At 37.2% G+C, this 22,965-nt stretch overlaps 1 protein-coding gene across 8 annotated transcripts in view; it reads left to right on the top strand.

The window, feature by feature from the left end:
- The window catches only part of LOC127411501 (estrogen-related receptor gamma), a 263,979-nt gene extending 242,837 nt beyond the window's left edge, over positions 1 to 21,142 (top strand). For all 8 annotated transcript variants that reach the window (XM_051647133.1, XM_051647136.1, XM_051647131.1 and 5 more), the window contains 2 exons: positions 11,470 to 11,739; positions 17,359 to 21,142. In XM_051647133.1, the coding sequence (XP_051503093.1) occupies positions 11,470 to 11,739; positions 17,359 to 17,603 (515 nt within the window). In that variant the 3' untranslated portion in view covers positions 17,604 to 21,142. The remainder of the gene's footprint in view (positions 1 to 11,469; positions 11,740 to 17,358) is intronic.
- Positions 21,143 to 22,965: the final 1,823 nt, after the last annotated feature.

Raw genomic sequence — 22,965 nt, 5'->3', positions numbered from 1 at the left:
AATTTTATTTTATTTATTTATTTTATTTTATTTTGTTTTATTTTTTGTGGCTTTTGGTCCATGTCTGTTAGATTTGAGGCGATCTATATCCTAGTGCACTCATAAAAGTTGACAAAATTATCTTTAATCAGAAACATGGGCGCCTGCAGGACTTAATCTGAGGGTACACACAGAAATCTGCCTAGAGGTCTGCATGGGCCTTAAAATAAAACCCGAGCCTGACCTGAACCCGAGACTATATTTCCCGACTCTACCCGGCCCGAACGATACCGTCAGAATTTAAGCCCAAACCCGACCTGAAATCGCTTATTTTCTAATTTCTTCTCCTAGTATAGCTGTATTTTATGAAAGCATATAGGCAACATTCGTAACAGTATTGAAACAGTAAGCATACACAGTGTCAAGTACACTAGAGCAGAAGGGAATAAAAGCATTGCCTTACTGTTTATGTACTGAAACTTCAACTGGTGCAGAACAATCTGGAATAATATAAAACAATGCAACAGTCCCCTCTTTGCAGCCTGAACTTGTTCAGATTGTTGAATCTTTGTAACAACTGTGCTAAAAAAAATCTAGATGCAGCGCAAAGAATGAAACAGAGCGCAGTTGTCTCAACATGCATTTTTGAAAATCTGAAGTTCTTTTTAACTTGACGTGGTGTTTAAACAGTGCCGGTCCTGCGCGAGACACTGAAGAAAAAGCGAGACGTGGTGCAAATGTCAAAGACATACGTCTAGCAAGTGTTTAAACAATGGGAAAACAGAACAGACGTGCACAAAAACACATTAGGTGTGAAAGGCCCCTAACTCGTCCGTTCGTGCGTGTCTGTGAGTGAGAGCACATGCGTGAAACAAGATCGGTAGGCATGTTTATTTTTTCATTAAGTACAAACCTGCATGTTCCCCCGTGAGATTTGTTTTTTTTTGTTGTTGTTGCAAAAAACAACACCAAAGCGTTCAATTCAGAACTAATTGTACTGAATCACGAATCAATTCAGACCGTTTTGCAAGCCCGTTTGGCCAATTCACTGAAAAGAACTGACTCAGAAGAATTATCCATTCGCAAATTGGGCATTGCTAGTTCTTTTAAACAGCCAACACAAATACGGGACACATTTCATGACTGGTGAAATATTCTGAGAGTAAATATTTCTCAGGTCAGTCGGAGCACTCATGGTACGCACAGTGCGTACAGCCGTACAGCTGCAGGCACCACTGATCAGAAATACAAATGGAAAATTTAGAGTCCTCTTCTTCTGGGAAAACAGACCAAAAATGTCGCTGACACTGATCTTGCAATCATGGGCGTATCCAATTATTTATTTTTTTTCAATAAAATGCTCTCTAATACCTTGCATTAACAAGTAGCAAATCATGGTTCATGGTTGTGATATAATCTAAAGGCTATAGGTTATTTTTTTATTTTTTTTCTCCCCAATTTGGAATGCCCACTTCCCAATGTGCTCTAAGTCCTCATGGTGGCATATCTCAGTTGCCTCTGTGTCCGAGACCGTCAATCCACGCATTTTATCACGTGGCTTGTTGAGCGCGTTACCGCAGAGACGTAGCGCTTCACGCTATTCTCTGTGGCATCCACACACAACTCACCATGCGCCCCACCGAGAGCGAGAACCACACATTATAGTGACCATGAGGAGGATACCCCATGTGACTCTACCCTCCCTAGCAACCGGGCCAATTTGGTTGCTTAGAAGACCTGGCTGGAGTCACTCAGCATGCCCTGGATTCGAACTCGCGACTCCAGGGGTGGTAGTCAGCGTCTTTACTCGCTGAGCTACCCAGGCCCCCCAAAGTTTATAGGTTATTAAAAAATAGAAAATACAGCTCTTTATATATGTTCCATCCCAACTTCCTGTTTCAATAGGAAATTGACAACACATGAAAGAAAACTGCACTTGTCAAGTGATTTCATGTGGTTTTTAAAACATGTACATATGCCTGATGGAACAGCAGTTCATGTGGTGACATATGGGGTCTCTGCCAGCAGGAGCTGTGGAGTGCGGATTTAGGCGATTCTTGTTGGCCCCATGGCACTGGGGTGTGGGGAAGAGCTCTAGAGCTCTGTGTATACTACACTAATACTGCCTAATAGGGAAGGACAAAACTGTTGTTATTATTACAAACATTGGCACAAAAAAACAGGAAGTACAAGGATGAAGCAAAACCAAACCCCCGATAGACAGGAAATTGGCATAATCAGGGTTCATTTGCATCAGGCCAACTGAGAGAGCATTGAAAGATGTGTTTATTTTGTCTTTTGCCAGATTAATAATCTCAATCAATAATTTTTTTAAAGCAACAGAAACTTGAAGTGTGTAATGTATTATTTTTTCTGTTAAAATACATTCGCTTATCCCAGTTTAAAATGCAGAGACAACCAGTGGCTTGAGTTTGGGATGGCTGTTTGCCCAACCAATGGCAGACAGGGGTATGGTTCAAGAAATCTGTTTGAAAACATTAATTATTTTTTAGTTCCAATTGGTGATGCAAGTGGCTCAAAAATGACACACTTCACCTTTAAAATCCACATCAATCTCAAGACAACTAAAGTCAGAGTGACATCAGAGATTAATATCATCCTGTGCTCTGACCAGCTTCACCCAAAACCCTTGACAGTCACCTCCACATTCATACCACTTCACGAGTGAAGAGCCAACCATACGATACCCCAGAGAGAGATCCGAAAAAGGTGTAATTAAAATGTAAATATTGATATTTCATTGTTGGAAATGGCTTTTTGGCACTATAGTTAATGTCACTCCATCTGTAGAGCCTCTGCCATAGATGCTTTATTACAGTCCTGGGAGATGCTGGCCTTCTCCGCACCCGCCACCAGTGCACATGTGCTTGTTGCTGCCTCGTTTTTATACACAATTAAGTGGAAAAGAACATTCCGAACAGTAATCCATGCTATCTTAACCAGCTGCCTGGGTATATTTAGAATTAATCTCCTCCACCAATTGCCCTTAATGTATGCAATTAAGAGTCTGCCGATTGCTAATTAGGTGCATTAGAATCAAGAAGCTGTCCTAACTTGACTCTGCAGCATCTACATGCTTATGTGTGGAGCAAATTCTTCAAGGAAACAACAAATGCTCAGCATTCACACCAGCAAATTCATGTCTTAGGGTGCGTCTCAATCAGCTCTCTAGTTCAGTAGTCAGGGCACTGGTCAGGGAGTCTCAATCGCAAAATCGCTCCAGTGCAATGAAACATTCGCTCCCTAAACTCCCACAGTGCACCGTGAAAACCTCATTGCTCACTATGTTCCCTAACCAGAAATGTCGTCATGTCTTCTGAAGATGAGCACATGTGTAAATGTATGAATTCAAAGCCTTATTTTATCTTTAATAGAGATGTTGTTTGTTATGTCCTTCATCCATAATTACCATGAAAGGGAAACAATCTTTTTAATATTAGAGTTGTTAAAAATTATTATTTTTTTTATTTATTTTTTTCTGGTGGTGACATAAACTTTTGATATACTTTACAGTGGTCAGCATAAAATAGCGTTTACAAAAACAATTTTATTTCCATAATCTAATGTATTTCCAAGTAGCGCGGGACTTTATTTTATCCATCAGGAATTGATGGGATTGTGAAATGTGGGTATAACATACCAGAATGGAGCTAGGCAATTTGAGGGGAGGGGTTGACAAATTAGAGGTATTGGTGATGTCAGCCGAAAATGGAAGTCATTTCAGAGATAGAGCAAGTTAATACATTTTGATGAAAGATTAAAGAGACAATTTTCTTATTTGGAATAACATGCACGTATGAATCATGCACAATATGACTAGGAATGTGTGTCAAGAAAAATCTAAAGTTCTGGCAAACTTGCCACAAATGTACCCCTAAATTTGTCACTCATTATTTTCATATGCAAATGAGCATGCGATGTGCCGCAAATGCTCACCTGAAGTTTGCAGCTCTTCGATTATAGTGGTGAAACTGCAGCAAACCTTTGGCAACAATGAAGAGTTTGCCGCAAAGTTCTTTGCATGTGAAAATAATGATTTTGATAATCGATTTTTGTAGAAAAAGTAAATAGTGTACATTTTGATTTCATGTTGTCTTAAAAGGTTTAAATAGTCTGATGGTACAATTGATAATCTTTGACCCCATTGCTCCAACTTTCCTCAGCAGTATTCTTCTGTTTGGATCACAAATATTTGTGTTTGTGATTCCTCAAAATCTAACTGAGAAACAAAACAAAAAATTCTATTCAATTTTTTCCTAAAGAAAAGTCCTTGGGAAAAGCACTTAATTCTGTTTAACTCTTTTGAGTGGGAGAGCAAAAGCCAGCAGCATCCGTTGCCACATTTGTGTGGTCACGGTAAGCACTGTACAGCAGTACGCCTCACACTGACAGGTGAATATTTGCTTAGCCGCTAAATGGATGTAGATAGCTATTGCAGTGTTAATGTGTTTTCTCCTAAAATGTGTGATTTTTCTCTCTCTTTATCTTTCTCTCTCTTTCTCTCTCTCTGACTGGTGTTATTTTGTGGAGCTGATAAAAGCGAAGCGGAGCGCTGCAGCAGTTTGTGTGTTTGCGGTTCCTGTCATCACATCCCCTGTGTCTCTCCCTCCTCACCGAGGGGGAAGGGAAACTAAAGACCCCACTGTTTACACACACGTTTGCCTTTTAATATTGTTTTTGATTTGTGCAAGACTTCTTTTGGCTAATATTTGCCGTTTATTTGGGTGGTTGTTTGGTAGAGGATCTTTGAAGTGAGTTAGTTTAGCTGTTGAGGGATGAGCATCATAGCGCCTCACTAGGGCAGTAAATGGACAGACAGCGATTGGCATGATTGTTGTTCCTGTCACCCCATGGCCTTTGGCATCATTAGTCTCACCACAGGCTTATTTATAAGCTTACACCCTGCACCAGGCAACGTGACGCAACGGCTTGAGACTGCCTACACTGGACGCGTCAACACAAACGTTCTAAACCATTTATTTATGTTGTTGGCAGTAGTAGCGCCAGCTCGTGCAGCGTAAAATTGAATGGGACACCCATTTACTGTCACCGCGTGGCGACGCTCCGCAATAAACTCTTCCAGTGTAGACGGTGTTAGAGTAATGACTAATCAGCTAAAAATATTCAAAGAAACATCCTTTTCATGTCTTATTTGGAGATTGTTGCTTCAAATTATTTGTTTTGTCATGTTTTGTGATTTACAGGAATAGTTCACCCAAAAATAAAAATGCTGTCATAATTTACTCATCATCATGTCATTCAAAACCTATATGACTTTCTTTTTTGTACGGAACACAAAAAGTGTTTTTGACTTGCATTGTTCATGTGTTTTTAGCACTAAACGAGGCAAGTTTTGAACACACAAGCTACTGTGAACGAGCTTCTCTTATAGCTTTCCTGAATCAAGATTTTCACTGAAAAATGACTACAATTTAATGTTGTTTCTCACCAAAACCTATCTTTTGCCTTCAGAAGACTTGGAATTTGATGCACGAGTCACTGCGAATATTTTTATGATACTTTTGGGTCCTTTTTAAGCTTTGAAATGAGTGGCTATCGACTCTCATTGTATTAAAAGCACAGACCTGGATCTTCCATGTCTTCCAGTATTTTTTTTTTCCTTTTGTGTTCCCCATAAATAATAAAGGCATACTGTTTTGGAACAACATAAGAGTGAGTAAATAAAGTCAGAATTTTCACTTTAAATGTGTGCATTGAGCATTTATGCACAGAGTAACAGTTGGGAATAGATAAGAGAACAATCTTATAAATAAGAAATAATAAGAATTTAATGTTAATACATTAACATCAATACATTTTTATTAATACATTGTTTAGTAATTATTGATTCAACATGTATTATCAGACGCTGTTCTCTTAAGGCAATATGACAACTTGGATTACCAGTATTACTATATCTCAACTTTGGTCTTCCCAGCACTATTTTACAAGTAGATTAGTCACTTTGTCATCATCATCATGACAACGTGTGAAAGCGAATAGTGGGTGGATTCACGCAGGAGCTCAGGAAGGAGTCGGAATCCATCAAATAAACATCCAGCATGGTCCGTACACAGAATAGCATTGATTCTCATTGCTCAGGCGTGCTCATTTACCCTGCAACTATGAGAAAATAAGCAAGGGTGTTGCAGAAAGTGAGACGGAGTAGTGTGCGTGTTTGTGTGTGTGTGTGTGTGTGTTGTCAGATGACGGCTAAGTAATGTTACTGAGGTGAAGTCTGCCCTGAGAATAGGACTGACTGACTGACTGTGTGTGTGTGTGTGTGTATGTTTGGGGGGGGGGGGTTACGAGGGGGAGTTTACAATTTTTTTTTTTAGGTTACAAACTGGTAATTACAAGGGTATTATGCTATAAATGTGGTTTATGAGGACATTTCTAGTGTCCCCATAATTCAAATCGCTTAAAAAACATATCTAAATTATGTTTTTTGGAAAATGTAAAAATGCAGAAAGTTTTTTGTGAGGGTTAGGCGTAGGGTTAGGGGATAGAATCTATAGTTCGTACAGTATAAAAATCATTGTGTCTATGGAGGGTCCTCATAAGGATAGCCGCACCAACGTGTGTGTGTGTGTGTGTGTGTGTGCTGGTGGGCCCTCTCAGTGGTGTAAACGTGCAGTCAGAAAAGATTTGGCAGACGGACGGTCGGTGGTTGCTGTGAGGCCTGGTGGTGAGCAGTCCTGCCCGGCAGGGGTTAATTTCGCATGGCTGCACTGCAGTCTCTTTCTGTCAGCCTGTGCTATGCTCTGCTCCAATGCTTATTTCTTCTGAAAAGCAACTGCAGGTTTCACAAGGCTTCAGCCATCAGATACCTTCTACTGGTGTAACCTTCACAGATCCACATACCTAGACTTTCCTCCCCTTCTACCACATAGTACATCAGTTTACTGAGAGAAGAAGAGAGAGATAGAGAAAAGAAAAGATTGTGCTAGTGGCAAAAGGCCCTTTAGTGCTGTAGTGAGAGAGAGAGAAAGAGAGTAGAGCTCTGAAGCCAGTCTTCGGGCTAAGAGAGTTAAATTGAGATGACGTTACTAGAGATTGAACGGTGGATCAGATAATGCATGCCTGTGTGTCATGTGGATGGGGCAGTATGCTTTGTGTCTGCCAAATAAAAGAGTCTTTTATCCAAAGTTACATGGATTTTTTTTTTCTTCCTTTACAAAATTATATAAAGAAACTGATAAATGCATTAATAAAACAAGGATATTGGCAATTTTGAAAACAATTATGAAGATAAAAACTAGCTATGGCAATTAATTGTTGTTAACTAAAATTAAGAAACAAATAATAATAATAATGAAAAAAAGAAAAAATCCTAAACATAAATGTGCACTTAATGGCAAAAAAAAATCCAAGCCTGAATTTTGACTTTCTGTGTACTCTGTCAAAAAGAAAACCAGTTGAATTTCCAGATTAACTGTGTGTCGCCATAGGCACATGGGACAGTTTGTAGTGCTGCGTTAGAAAGGATGAAAACTAAAACTAATACTGATAATTAATATAAACTAAACTAAAACAAATCAAATATTAAAATGAAATAAAAATATTGATTAAAATTAAATCTATTCAAAATACAAAATGAATTTAAAATAAAAACTTGTGACATTTTCACATAAAAACATAGGGGATACAAACTGTCATTGCTCGACCAGTGCCATGCCTCCACTGTGTCATCAAATTCCCTTTTTTACAGGAAGTCCTTTGGGATAAATGGGCTGTACACATTTAACACTGCTAAAATTACAGTGGCAGGCCTTAAATCGGCTCTTTGGATCCTCGCAGTTGCCACCAAGCTCTTTTTTTAAATGAAATAACAGATGGAAAGAAGACGGGAAAAATGCATCTTTTAAGTTTGTCCTCACGTAAATGTCAATTGAGAACCTTTTCCATCATCAGCAGTAAATTCACATTGATGGCTCTTTTCTTCTCTCTATCGATCTGGCCATGAGAACGTAGATTTGTATCTGTTAATTAATGCGTCCTGAAACAGCATTTGTATTAATCAGGGAGATAAGAAAAATTGGATGCCTGCACTGGCATGACAACAGTAAAAGCACGAGCCCCTGATAAAATCATTGACGGACCTCAATAAAGAGGCAGAAAAAAGTTCTTCCTTCCACTCAATAAAGTAATCATCCGGCTTTTAATTATTCTGCGGAAAGATGTGTGGAGATTGGGGAATGTGTAAATCTAATTATTTACTAACAGCAGTGGCTGGGAGGGAGGGCTGGGAGTGGCACAGGGGGAGCTCTAGGCGATGGGCTTAGTCCATCTGCCACTCCAGTCGCTCCACTCCACAAGCCCCCCTCTCTGACCTGTTCTCCCCCACCCGCCCCTGCCTTTATTTTGTCTCTCTGTTGGTCTCTAATGCTCTCATTCTCTTTATCCCTTTGCCTATATATATCTCTCTCTCCAATTCCTTGTCTGTCTTGATATCCAATTCAAGTATTCAGTCCCCCATCTTTACTTTGACTTATTTTTATTTTAATTACTCAATGATAAACTGTTAACATTAACTGCATTAGTTAACATGAACTAACAATGAACAAGACTTTTACAGAATGTATCGATCTTGGGTTCATTTTAACATACACTAATAAAAAATAAAAAAAATTAAATGAAAAGTTGTATATGCTAACAATAGTTTATGTATTATGAATAAACATGAACTAACATTGAACAATTGTATTTTTCATAAATTAAAATTAACGAAGATAAATATTTTTTTAAATAAAATATTGTTCATTGTTATTTCATGATATCTAATGCACTAAATAATGTTAACAAAAAGAACCTTACTGTAAGATGTTACCAACAAATTCAAACTATAATGATGGGTAATAGCCGATAATCCTTTAAATATGCAACCAAATTGTCAAAATGCAAGCAATATCTCACAAGAAAGAGTGCTGTTGTACTGAATATTGGCATTTAATATTAAGTAACTTACATTTTTTTTAATACAATATGGCCAGTTATTTTGTCTATTTTTGCTCCACTGATGAAAATAGTTCCAACCAAAGACTGGCAGCCTGACTAGAATGTCATGAATACAGAAAATATCCAATTTGAGTCTTCAGCCTCCAATCATTACTTTGACTCTTCTATATTTTTAACTTACTTTAATGATAAACTCGACAGATAATGACCGATAATAAGTGATAATAACCGATAATCCTTTTTAAACATGCAACCAATTAGTCAAAACAAAATCATATCTAGTTATAAACATTTCAGAATCATGCTTATGTTTTATTTAAGCAATATCACACAAGCGAGAGTGCTGTTGTACTGAAAATTGGCAGTTAATATTGAGTAACTTAAATTTTAGATACAACATGACCAGTTATTTGGTTAATTTTTGCTCTGCTAATGAAAAAAGTTCCAAACGAACACTGACAGCATCCCAGTTCTGTTATATTAAACATCAGCACTCCTGGGACACAACTTGTCCAATCAGATTAGAGGACCACGACTAACTATTGTGTAGTATTATTTTTAGAATGAGTATTATAATGCGATCAAATTTAAAATGATCTGATTTGCTTGTATCGGGAGCATTCTGGTGCATTTTTTCCAAACTATCAGCAATATTCAAGGATTACAAGTACCTCCAAGGAGAGACAATGTAGGATCTTATTTTTAGCCCATGCCACCTTTCATTGAGGCCATTCTCTTTGTAAAAATGTGGCGGTCTTGAGTTAGACCCCCTTAAGAAATTCTTGGCTTAATCCCTTTTGATGATTTTATTAAGTAGTAGAGGATGGCCCTGCCAACTGGCATTCAGCACACTAGCAGCAGCAGGCCAGGAAAGGAACCAACTGCTCACTAGCACTCGTCTGCCTCTAATGAGATCAGAGATGTTAACAGTTTCGGATAATAAATTAGCGCTTGGTATAAACAATAGCCTCAAACCTATATCTAATGAACTCCTTGCCATTAGTGATCAACTTACAGAAAGATTAAAAAAACAAAAAACAAAACAAAAAAGCAAAGAAATGAAAAAAAATATATATATTGCACATTTCCTCTGATGGCATCTCTACACAACAGATGTTGGAAAGCATCTCCTTCCTGGCGTTCCCCTGCCACCCAGATTAGCCCCCTTGCTGTCACAAAGAGAGACGCCTCATCTGTTCTTGGAAGAGCAGAAGGAGTGAGATGAGACGAAAAGGTAGAGGCACTGTCAGATCAGCGTCCAATGCCAACAGGTGCTGTTGTCCCTGTCCCTCACCTTTAGAGCTGACGGAGGGCTCTGAAGCAGTTCTGCAATCTCCTTAAAGGATTTTATTTTCATTTATACATAAAAAAAAAAAAAATTGAATAAGAACCACGAGTCTGTATTTGTTTCAAATAGATACAACTTGTAAGTATTCTAAATATCAGCTTTTTTTTTAATGCAAAATTAAGCATTTACTGCATAAACTGTCAAATAAATAACAATAAAAAAGACACATAGGTGGCAGTCTTTCAAATTTTTTATTATTTATTTATTTATTCATTTTTTTTTCTGCAAAACAGAAAGGTTGAAGCGACAGTTTGCCCAAAATGGAATGTTTGGTCATTATTTACTCACCTTCATGTCATTCCAAACTCTATGATTTTTTTGTGGAAGACAAAAGTTACAATTATTGTAGAATTGTCATGTAGTTCTTGCCATACAGTTATCATAATGAGCATGGTTCTCAAGCTCCTAAAAGTAAAAAATAAAACAGCATAAATGTATAATTAAAGTACTAAATATGACTCATGCACTATTTTCCAAGACTTCTTAAGCTACATGATAGCTTTATGTTAGGAACAGACCCAAATTAACTCATTAATAGTTAATAATCTTGCCCTTCTCTTCTACTTTTTTGTTCCTCGACAAAATAACAGCATACAACTTAACGTACCGACATGAGGGTAAGTAATGACAGAATTGTATTTTTTTGGGTGAAATATCCCTTGTGTAATAAAGAGAAAAAAAAAAAAAAAAAAAAAAAGGCACCACATAATAGAAAGGTTCAATTGCCACTAGTGAACATGAACTTCATGCTTTCCTTCTCTTTCAGCAAAAGGATGGAAAAAATTGGCAAAAAGTGAGCATGTGGGGTGGGGGAAGGCGAGAGGAGAAGGAGTTTGAGGCAAGCAATTAGTCTTTCAGTTGGTGTGATGGGGAAAAATTGATCCATGCTGCATGTTGGGGAAGATAAGGAGTGCCCTCCCTCAGGATGCCTCCTGGCCTGCTGCGCGGCAGGAGATGAGAGCCAAGGCTCGTGCTAGGTGCCTCTGCTCGCTCCCACTAGAGTTTTCCGCTGAACTACTCCACCAGAATGTCAATGCTATCCACTAACACAAACCAGATACTTCTGAAAATGAACTGAAAAGAGAGCTGTTTATTTGAGGGTTGAACAATCATCATTGTCAGGTTTGAGTTAAACAAAGCTCTTTCTCTCAATTTCTTCTCAGGTTTTTCCACACTGTCTCTGGCTGACCAGATGAGTCTTCTTCAGAGTGCTTGGATGGAGATCTTGATCTTACGTGTAGTCTATCGCTCGCTGTCTTTTGAGGACAAGTTGGTCTACGCTGAGGACTACATCATGGATGAGGACCAGTCCAAGCTAGCCGGCCTGCTGGACCTGAACAATGCCATTCTGCAGCTGGTGAAGAAATACAAGAGCATGAAACTGGAGAAGGAGGAGTTTGTCACACTTAAAGCTATAGCCCTGGCTAACTCAGGTAAAACACTGTGGAACTGACACAAAGATGTTTTATGTATTTATTGTTTCATGCTAACTCACACAAGATATTCCAACAAAGGCCCTTTCTGGTTATTAAACAAAATAATTATGTCAGATCTGTGTTGCAGCATAGCACACATAAACTGTGGTACTCATGCAGATAAGGGGCCGTTCAGACGGAACCTGTTCTTGCGCTTAAAAACTAGACATGGTGCAGAGAATTGAACAGAATGCAGATGTCTCGAGACACTGTATTGTATTAGTTTAAAGCAATATTCCGGATTCAGTACAAGTTAAGCTCAGTCGACAGCATTTGTGGCATAATGTTGATTACCACAAAAAAGAATTTCGACTCGTACCTCCTTTTCTTTAAAAAAAGCAAATATCAAGGTTACAGTGAGGCACTTATAGTGAAAGTGAATGTGGCCAATTTTTGGAGAGTTTAAAGGCAGAAATGTCAAACTTATCTTTTAAAAAAAGCACTAACATTAATTCTTCTGTTTAAATTCATGTATTATTTGAGCTGTAAAGTTGTTTAAATTGTCATTTTTACAGCCATTTTAGGATTTTTGTGTTTGTTGACATTACATCGTCATGGCAAAGAAGTTGTAAAGTTGGCTATAACTTTAGACAGAAAAAGTTAGTAAGTGATTTTATCACACTAAAATCATGTATACATGCATATTGTTTACATCTTGTGGTGATACTTCAGTATTTTAACTTTCAAAAACATTCACTTCAATTGTAAGTGCCTCACTGTAACCCAGATTTTTGCTTTTTTTAAAGAAAAGTAGGGCAAGTCAAAATGCATTTTGTGGTAATCAGTTTTATGCCACAAATGCTGTTGATTGAGCTTAGTTTGTGTTGAACTTAGAATATACATTTAAAGGAATAGTTCACCCAAAAATGAAAATTTGCTCATAATTTACTCACCCTCAGGCCATCCAAGATGTATCTGAGTTTCTTTCTTCATCAAAAGAGAATTTAAGACTTTCAGGATTTCATTTCAGGCCTCCTCCTCTAAACAATGCAAGTGAATGTCCTCCATTATTTGACAGTCCAAAATGCATATTTAGGGTGCATCAAAATAATCCACACGAATCCAGTCGACATATAAAGGTCTTCTGAACCCAACCGATTGATTATTTTTAGAAACAAAACAATACTTGTATACTTTTTAACTACAAATGTTCGCTTCCGTACATCTCTGTGACGCGCGCTCATGAGAGGGATGACGTAAGCTCATTGGTAAAGTCACGCGTCACGTGGAGGAGGAGTCAGGAAGCATGTCATTGTTTACTTAGTTTTTTTTTTAATTATTATTTGGATTTTTTTTTATTAATTATTTTATATTGTTTTTAAATAGTTTTGGACTGTTTTGGTTTGTGAACGGCACAAGTTTCTCTTGTAAACAATTATGTGCTTCCTGACTCCTCCTCCACGTGACGCATGACCTTACCAACGAGCTTACGTCATCCCTCAAAGGTACCTTTAAGTACCTTTTTACTTTACAAAGCATCTAAAAAACAGTGTGCTCCTGCATGAGACACTGAAACCCCACATTTAAATCACTGTTTGTTTATATGTCATCTCTCTAAGAGGATGGACTGTTAAAAATGTGTCAGCATAAAAAGAATTAAAATACTCTGCATTTGATTTCATTTCTTCCTATGGGAATATTACATATCTTCAGAGGTAAAATTATTCAGAGCTCAATTTCTCTTTCTCTCATGTTTTCTCATTTTCTATTCATTCACACACAACAACACACAAAATACACAGTGTTCCCATCCCTCCCGCCCTTTTTGAAATCCTTCAAAGGACGGCTGCTGCCCCTCTCCAAATTAGCATAAGTCTCTCCTCAGATGCCTCTTAAGCAAGGAGCCCATCACTATGCACCTGCATGTCAATAACAGGCTCTGATGTTGTCCAGCATCGACAGTCACGCCATGGCCTTCTGGCTCCCTTTGTGTTGACCCCATCTTTGAACTTTATCTTGTTTGCCGGCCAGTAGTTTTCCCTTTAATTACAAGAAGGAAACTGTCAATAAAATCTGTTAAATGGGACACAGTGAGCAGCATGAATGGGAGGGCGGCTATTTGTTCAAATTCTCCAGTGCTCAAGGTATTGACAGTTTGTTTTCTGGGGCCATATGTGATGATCAATCTCCGGCTGGGCCTGGCCATGCTGAAAAATGAAAAAGCAGATTGCTCTTGGTTGCTTGCGGATGACGGCTCGCTAGTTTGGCCTGGCCTGCAGACACTGGGGGCCCTTCTGCCCAAAGTGCACCCCTGAGAGAGCAAGAGCACGTGACTCTTTTGACAAATTTGTTTTTAATCGATTCGCTGATTAGCAGTTCATCTCTGTTTGTTGATGTACACATTTGCCGAGAGCAATAAGGTGGGGTTTTCACGTAGAGATGGTCGATATGTAGATGTATTCAGATGCATTTTTTCACTGAAGCACACGCAGCCTTCCATCACAACGAGACTTAGTGCTGTCTTTTGCCTTTTCTCTATATTTCTCTCTTTCTCTGACTTCTTGGTGTTTATAGCAAGTTTATTTTTTTACAGCTTCTCTCCCCAATCTTTTCTCAAGAGGGACATACATCATGCACCATTTTGTCACTTCTTTTTTTCGTAGAGAGAAGAGTGCTTTGGGCAGCTGCTAAAAAATGATACACTTCACCATTTCCTGCAGCCCAAAGGTACTGGGCATTTCTGCTGAGAGCCATATGTTTTACAGTTTTTCAATGGTCACAGTATTTCTTAACCAGTCTGTGTCAGAGAGACATTTTTGTCCAAGTTAGGAAAATATCCTATTTATTTGAAACCTTTACAAGGATTGGTCTTAATGAAGAGCATGTCTCTCTTTTAAAGGACATTGTGAGTAAATGTGACACACAAACAAGCAAAACAAAAAGTAAATCAAAAAGCAAACAGGGCTACATTTCCCAAAAGCATCGTAAGCCTAAGTAGATCATAGAAACCTTTGGTGCCAATCGTCTCTATGATCAACTTAAGCTTGTGATGCTTTTGGGAAACGCAGCCCTGGATAATAAATGTATCAGTGACCCATGATACTGTACACTGTAGATTGAATACAACCATTTACTGTCACATTTCAAAGGTCATTCTGGGAAATCAAAACAAACTGAATCCTTGAATTGTGTTTTCCTTCAGATTTTCTTTTGAGGATGTATTTTGAATATTTTTTTTTAATTGAAAATGCCTCACTTGTAAAGCACAAACACTAAATATACATTTCCGAGAATGCCAAGTTTTTCGCTGCCTCCAGCAGTGATAGTAAGATTGATAGAGCCGTCGGTGCGACCACTTGTGTGGAAAGGTGTAGGTAAGCATTTATTTCTGCCAGGGATTTCTGTCGGATCACAGGTCACTTTTCAAATGGCCAAAGCCCATGTGACTGATGGACGATACCTCGCTGTCTGAATTCTAGATGGGTGGAGAGTGGCTTCTAGACACTGAAGGGTTGGAATATTGAACTGTAGCCTGAAGCAGGCAGGATGATCACCCTGCAGGCCAACCAAAAAGGACAGACTTTCCACTAACAGAGGAACCTCACTAGAGGAATTCTCTCTCAGCGTCTCGCTTTTATCAATACTTGACTGTACAGTTAACAGTAAACGTGTATGTATCAATTGATTCGAGGCAATGCATTGATTGTGACATCTTTGAAAAAAGCCAGTGTGCATTTGGACATTTTATCCTTGGTGGAGTCAGTCTATAAAGAACAAGTCAGACAAAGCACTTTCTTTAGCATCATGATGAAATAAAACTATGCCAGCTGTTGTACCATCTAAAGAAGAACATTTTGTCATGATATACTGATCATTAAGTTGTTTTAAATCCATATGACTTTCTTTTTTCTCTGGAACACAAAAGGAGATGTTAGGAAGTGTTAGCCTCAGTAACCATTCACTTTAATGGAAAAAAGATGCAATGACAGTGAATGGTGACTGAGGCTGTTTTTTTTTTTGTGTGTGTGTGTGTGTTCCACGGAGGAAAGAAAGTTCCAGGTTTGGAACAACATGAGGGTGAGTAAATGATTACTGAATTTTCATGTATGGGTGACCTACTCTATTTAGCAAAAAAACAGTAGCTGTACGTGACTAATTGCGTTCTCAGAGGCATGACTGTTTCATTGAATGAGCGTGAATGCTGTACTAACGATCGAGTGGAAATGCAAATGCAGCCTGTTTGACATTTCTGGCAGACAATGCCAGTCAGGCTGAGGTATTGTTGCCTGACTAGAGCCTCTGTTTCTCTCACTCAGACGAGTGCCATATCAGCTCTCTTCCAAACACTGTTTCTGTTGCCCGTGCCATTCATCAGTCCCATAGAGAGGCTTGAAAAAACACGCAGCGAAAAACAGCCTCTGCGTTTAACACTCAAGTGTGTCTTTAATCACTGGAGAATAATCTTAGGACTGGCAAAAAAAGGATAAATCACATTCCTTTAATCCCCTTTTTTTGCCAGCACTTTCTCCTAAGGTTTCTGTTGGGTGGAAAAGAACAAAAAAAAGAAAAATGCCATCCAGAACTCATCATGCCTTTTCAAACTGAGGGGTCACATACCCCCTGACATGTTTTGAGCCAAGTGGATTATGCAACTTTAATCCATTAAATTGCATGATTTTGTCACCGGTCCTACTCGACCCATCCTGAGCAAGATTCGAACCGGCGCTCCTCGGCATGGGTGTCGGATGCACTGGCAAGGAGGCTATAAAAGCCATGGCACAGCTTGCACAGCTATCATGTACCAGCTGGCTACCGTTACACGTACTGTAGGTTAAAAAAAAAAAAAAGCAGAGCTCACGCCACTCTAAATTTAGTCAGTCCAATAGAGTCACAGCTTCCACAGATTATTTGCTTTGAAACAGAATTCTGTTATCATCTATCCACCTTCATGTCGCTCAACATTTTTTCTTGTAAAACACAAGAGTTATTATCAAAATGTCAAAGCTGCTCTTTTACATGCAACCAAAATGCATGGAAATTCCTGGCTCTCAAGTTCATCAGTAATTTTTCTTGGTTTATTAATATAAACCATGTCTTAGGGGCCGTTCACAACAAACATATTTTTGTGTTCATCTGCGCTGTTTATTAAAAACATGAACTAGATTGTCATTTTTAAAGGTCTCGTTGTTTTTTTAAGCATCTCGCACAAGAGTTTTTTTTTAAGATGCCATGTCAAGTTAAAATGACTTCAACTTTTATAAACATGTCTCAAGACACCTCCATTATCTTCAGTTTGTTGACATTTTTTGACACAAGAATTGATTTTTGTAGCATTTTTAATGTATTATTTAGCTTTTTTTTTAACTTCTAGCTTTTTCTTTTTCTTTCTTGCATGTTAATTTTTTTATCTGAATGGCCCCTTATACTTTTTATAAGTTAACTAGGACCACTACTGGTGTAGTGTGAATATGTTCATGTCACATTAAATGTGTTTAATTTTTAAGGGGCTCTGGAATAAAGCGTGACATTTGAATGAATTATTTTTTTGGAAGTTATTTCTGAAGTTACTCATAATTTTGCTCCAAATATGTATTGTTATAATTTATTTTTTGTTTCAATTTTTTTTTTTTTTTTCAGATTCCATGCATATAGAGGATGTGGAAGCTGTACAGAAGCTCCAGGATGTGTTGCACGAGGCCCTGCAGGACTACGAGGCGGGCCAGCATGCAGAGGACCCGCGCCGGGCCGGCAAGCTGCTCATGACCTTACCCCTGCTCCGGCAAACGTCCACCAAGGCGGTGCAGCACTTCTACAGCATCAAACAGGACGGCAAAGTGCCCATGCACAAACTGTTTCTGGAGCTGCTGGAGGCCAAGGTCTAACTCCATCCCCTCGCTGACCCCACGTTATACTGAGAAAGCTGGAGGGGAACGTCACTGATTCCGCCCCTTCACCCGGGCAGACACTGACTAACTCTCTGCCACTGTTTGTGAAACCTTTGTCTATAAACTTTATCAAATAATAACTAAAAACCTAACCATAATGGTACTTCTAATTACTGACAATGATACATAAATATAAAAATGATTTAAAATGTGATTATTGAGAAAAATGTGAAATGAAAACAAAAAAATGACTGCTATTATTATTTAGCAGTGGGACTTTAAACCAGCTTTCAATTCGTTCTTCTGGAAAATCTGATGCTGACATTTTTTGTGCTATTGAGACATGGTTTTCAAAAGAAAAATTCTCTGGAGCCAAGAAAGACCAGCCCTGCCAAAGGAAGAAGGTCCACCCATTGGACACCAGCAAGCTAAACTTTCCCCAAACTGTACTGTCCAGCTCCCATGTTGCTGAAGGAATCTAGGAATTGTCCCTCATTGCCATAAGAGCCACATCATAATGACTATGTGCAGTATTACATAAGAAGTCCTCGGAGTAGTTTAACCACGTGATAGCCAAACTGAGATTTTTATGTCTTTGAAAAAGCTGCTCCTCACCATTACTTAGCTATGTGGATTGCTCATGTGTCTCACACTCCCTTGTTGTTTTCTTTCAAGTCTTCCAAACACTTCTAGCCTCTTTTAATGGTTTCATTTTTATCTTTTCAGGGAATAGCCTAAGCTTTAGTCTTCATGCAAAACGAAGCAAAGACAAACTGCAGTGGTCAAGAAACAGACTAATTTATTTATTGATTTTATTTTATTATGTTTTATTTCAGTGTGTTTGTACTGTACTGAAGGCTGTAAATATATGGTATGGTCATCAAACACGATGTTTCCTTATATAATGTTAATAATTGATCGTTATGTTTTTCTACCAACCACCATGTTTCGCAATTATGAATCATGAAGAGGAAAACCTGCTATCTTTAAGCAATAGATGTTTTAAAAGTGGAGATGTAAATGTATGCAATTATTTTTTCTTTTTTTTTTTCTTAGTGCCACACTCAACTTGGGAAAAAATGAATTTCCAGAAGCTTTCGCTTTTTTGTCTGTGCTTTTCATAAGATGATAGATTACATACATGCTATGGCCAGAAGGACCATAACCATTATCTCAAGCAAATTATATATGCATATATATTAACTTCAGCCTCTAAATTCTATTGACATTATTTCATACTGAAACAGTATTTGAACTTTGTTAAGCAAAATAGCACTTAGCGAACACGTCTCCATGAGTTGACAGAGAGACATCGTAGGTTTAGTTTCATGATGGTCCTAATTTTTTCAAGAATAGTGCCAGAAAAATCATAATGTGATGTAATCTTCCTCAAAATGACATTTTTAGCAGAGAGGCTAAGTATCAAAGCAAGCAATCCACAGCCTTCATCAGAAATATGTCAGTATTAGTGTGGGGTATTTTCTGAATATTCTTAAGCATTGTATATTGTAAATTAACAGATTATAAATCTAACCTAAGACATTTTATTGGAACAGATCAAAGAAGAAAAAAAAGAATGAAAAAAAAAAATGTAGTTCAGCTTCTTGGTGTTTCATGTCTGCTGTGTTTTTTCTGAAGCATTTCATTTTTTTCCCTTTCCTCTCTCACATGCAAAAATGTAGTGTACTACCCGTGGTGATCGCAGGTCTCGCTGTTCAGTATGCTTTATTTTTATTCAAGACAATACTGGATGTATGAATCCTGAAGAGACAGGTGCGATGTGTTCTCAAATAAAAGGCTCTTTATAGTTCCTGTTAGATCAACTGATCACGGTTGATATAATCTATGCTGATTTTTACTGTAAGTGAATAACAGATATTTAAACGGAGGTACACCATGTATAAGAGATCATCTGTGTAACTCTGATACTATAGACTAACACTGTACATCATAGGTTATGAATATTTCCAAAAAGTACCTTTTTCAACCCTTTTTTCTGATCTTTTCTCTGTTTTCCTTTTTCTTTAACAAAATGCTGTACAGAAGGCCTTCCATCCTGAACTCTATTGGTATATATCTTGACTCATTAAGGTTGCAAAGGGAAGAAGTGCTTTTTGTTTGTTTTGGTGTAAGATCAGTTTTAAAAACTATCACTTTGGCTTTGTGTGCTTAATAAAATTGAAGAAGAAAAAAGATGAAAGAACAGATAATTTTTTTAAGGAAAACAGAGATGAGGGTTTTAGTCGCTTCTCCTCAATCTTGATCTATAAATACACTGTATCTAGCATTGCTGTAGCTATTCTAAACTAAATAGATTGTGCTTTGGAAAGGTTAGTGTAATGTGTCTCTAGATCGTATCTCTCATGGCAACTCATCAGATGGTCAAAAACATGGGGTTGGGGGCGATCTTGCTCTTAATAAGATGTTGGCACTTTACATTTTTCCCATGAACAACTCCTGGCAGAAGAGGTGCTGTTTTCTTCTATGTGATTTTGTTTTCATTCATGTTAATCTTGTGTTGTCTTAAATACTGATCACTATGGAAATGAAGTGATACGAAACTAGTCTCTGTTCTGCAACTTCAGATGCGCTTTATACTTCTTTTCAGTTTTGTAAGGTTTCAAGAATATTATAGCAAGTGGTCCTGGTCTACATTCGAACACTATTTTAAGGCATTTTTGTTTTCAAGTTATATCAAGTTGGCAATGCTTTTAGTGCACAAAATGATGAACAAAACAATACTTTTATGAAATGTACCATGTCATTTTGGAGAAAATGGTACGAAGACCTGTCAAACCATTTAAAGACAATTTTACTATGTCTTTCAACACCTTGCTCATCTATTCAGCTAAGAAATCAAAGTGTAATTTAGCCGTACGGTACACACTACGAATTTTTTTAGAGATATTTTCTTATTTAAAGCAATATGACGGTACAACACACAGCTGTTGTGCATTGTGATTTAATTAGATCAAAATGCTGTAACTATTGGACTATTTTGCAAACTATAGCATAATAGGATTAAGGATGATCAAGTGTACAAACAACTGTTATTTTTCGATGTTAAAGAGGTTATAGGTGTTGCTTGTATTTATTCATGCATTGACACATCTGCCAAATGCATCTAGGCTTCCTGGCAGGTGAACATACAAACATAGACCACTGAGGGAAAGGACGAGATCCAGATAAAGGAAGGGGAAATAATAAGTAACATTTGAAAAAGCTTCTATGATCAATATGATATATTTCAACCCAGGAGTTGCTGAAACAACCTGTAGTGAGAATCATGTCTGTAGTTTTTAGATGTGCTCCACATCGGTAAAACTATTAACTGTATATTTTTGTGATGTGCATCATTACAGTGTGCTCCAAACAATATGTCCATTTGTGTAAATGTATTTATTTTACATTGTATATATTGTTCAATGCAAAAAGAGAGACCTATGATTCTGTAACTACGATCAGTTCAGAAGTGTAACTCCAATTATGCCTTTCAGGATAAAGTAGAGCAATATTAAACATGCTTCCAGTTTTGACTCGGGCTGTTTTTTTCATGTGTGAGAACCTGTTTTCAGTCTTAATGCCTTGTGATTTTTACACTTTTGCTATAGTTGCATAGACTGCATGCAACTCAGTCTTTATTTATGATAAACTTTTGATATCAATCCGATTAGTTTCATTTAGTTTATTAAAAACAAGCATTTGATTTGTCAGTTATAACAACATGAATAAAAATAAAAAACGTCCATACAATACCTGTCAAATATTTAGTAAACCTCCTAAACTCTACGGCGGCAAGCCATTTTATCACTTAAAACACTGGTGTCCCTGGATGCATAAGTTAGGCATATGTGGTATTATGAATGCTTAGAATCTGAACTTTTCAGAGAACCCCATCACTTTTGCATTTAGTTATATAAAATTACAAAATAAGGCCTGAAATAATTTGTGTCGCAAACTGGCCCCACCTAGAGTTTGAGTTGTAGAAATTTTAAAATGAATATAAAGTCCTTCACATAGCACATAGATAGACATGTCATATATCAAATGAAAGCTCTCAGTATAAAATAAATGCTTAATAAATATACTTATTTCTACCTAAAATAATTAAAAAATAAAATAAAATGCACTAATTTATGATTTATGTCACAATGCAGCAAAAATAGATTATTATAGTGATATACAGTGTTGGCAAGTCCTTAATACATTTTTCATATGTGTCCACTTTACACTGAGGTATGAATTTTAATAAGTTACTTATGCTTAATTGTTATTAAGTATTTATAACACAAGAGGTCAAATTACTTACTATTTGGTAAGTACTGCATGACAGTCACCTTTTTATTCATGTTATAACCGCACATCAGTGATTTATAATGCATTTGTAAATGAACTATTAGTCATTAATGAACCCCTTTATAAACCCTTAACAAAGGGAACATTAATGTAAAGTGTTATTTACATTAATTTTTCTTTATTTTTAAAGTTTATCTTAGGTCTCATTCTTGTCCATAAATAAAACCCAGACATTGCTCTTCATACTGGATTGTAACACTTGGTGATGTTATTAGATGTAGATAAAATATTGTATTTGATTCTATTAGGCGCATTATTAAAATCTGGATAAAACTGTAATTTCAATCCAAATTTAATCATGACAAAGAAGGCCAATATTAGACAGTCAAATAGTGAATTTCATTTACAGTATATACGTTAACAATAAAATAGTTAACATGCCCTAACAATGAACAATATTTTTAGAGCATTTATTAATCTTTGTTATTAATGTAAACATCTAAATTAAAATATTTTTGTAATAAAAGTTGTATATGTTATCATAGTTAAAGCATTATGAACTTACAACGAACAATATTGTATTTAAAATTAACATTAATCAGAATTAATTGTTTTTTCATGATACTTGATGCTTTAAACTAATGCTAACATATGCAATTTTCATGCAGCCACTCTTCATTCTGTTGCGGTTGCAATATTATTGTGTCGGAAAGGAGAAGAAAAATGGTGGATGAGGAGAAAGTTCTTGACAACTTGATGCAGCGTTTGAGGTATGTCCACTCAGAGGGTAATCAGCCACTATGCCCTGATGCTTTAGAGCAGACACATTGATGTAAGAGAATGTTCCTAACATCAGAACTGCCTCATGCTCTGCCCAAATCCACTCTGTCTCTCCTATTACACACAGAGGGCCAAATTAGAAGCAAAAGATACAAATACCAACAAGGGGAATGCACTTAGAATAAACAAATAGAAAACCTTTTGACAACCTATCAAAGTAGACAAAATAGCATTGGCTATTCTTGGTTGTTTCCTGTATATAGGGTTGAAAAAAAGAAAAATG

The sequence above is a fragment of the Myxocyprinus asiaticus genome, chromosome 20, assembly GCF_019703515.2.
Source record: "Myxocyprinus asiaticus isolate MX2 ecotype Aquarium Trade chromosome 20, UBuf_Myxa_2, whole genome shotgun sequence".
Lineage (NCBI taxonomy): Eukaryota > Metazoa > Chordata > Actinopteri > Cypriniformes > Catostomidae > Myxocyprinus > Myxocyprinus asiaticus.
This window is presented reverse-complemented; position numbering and strand designations above follow the sequence as displayed.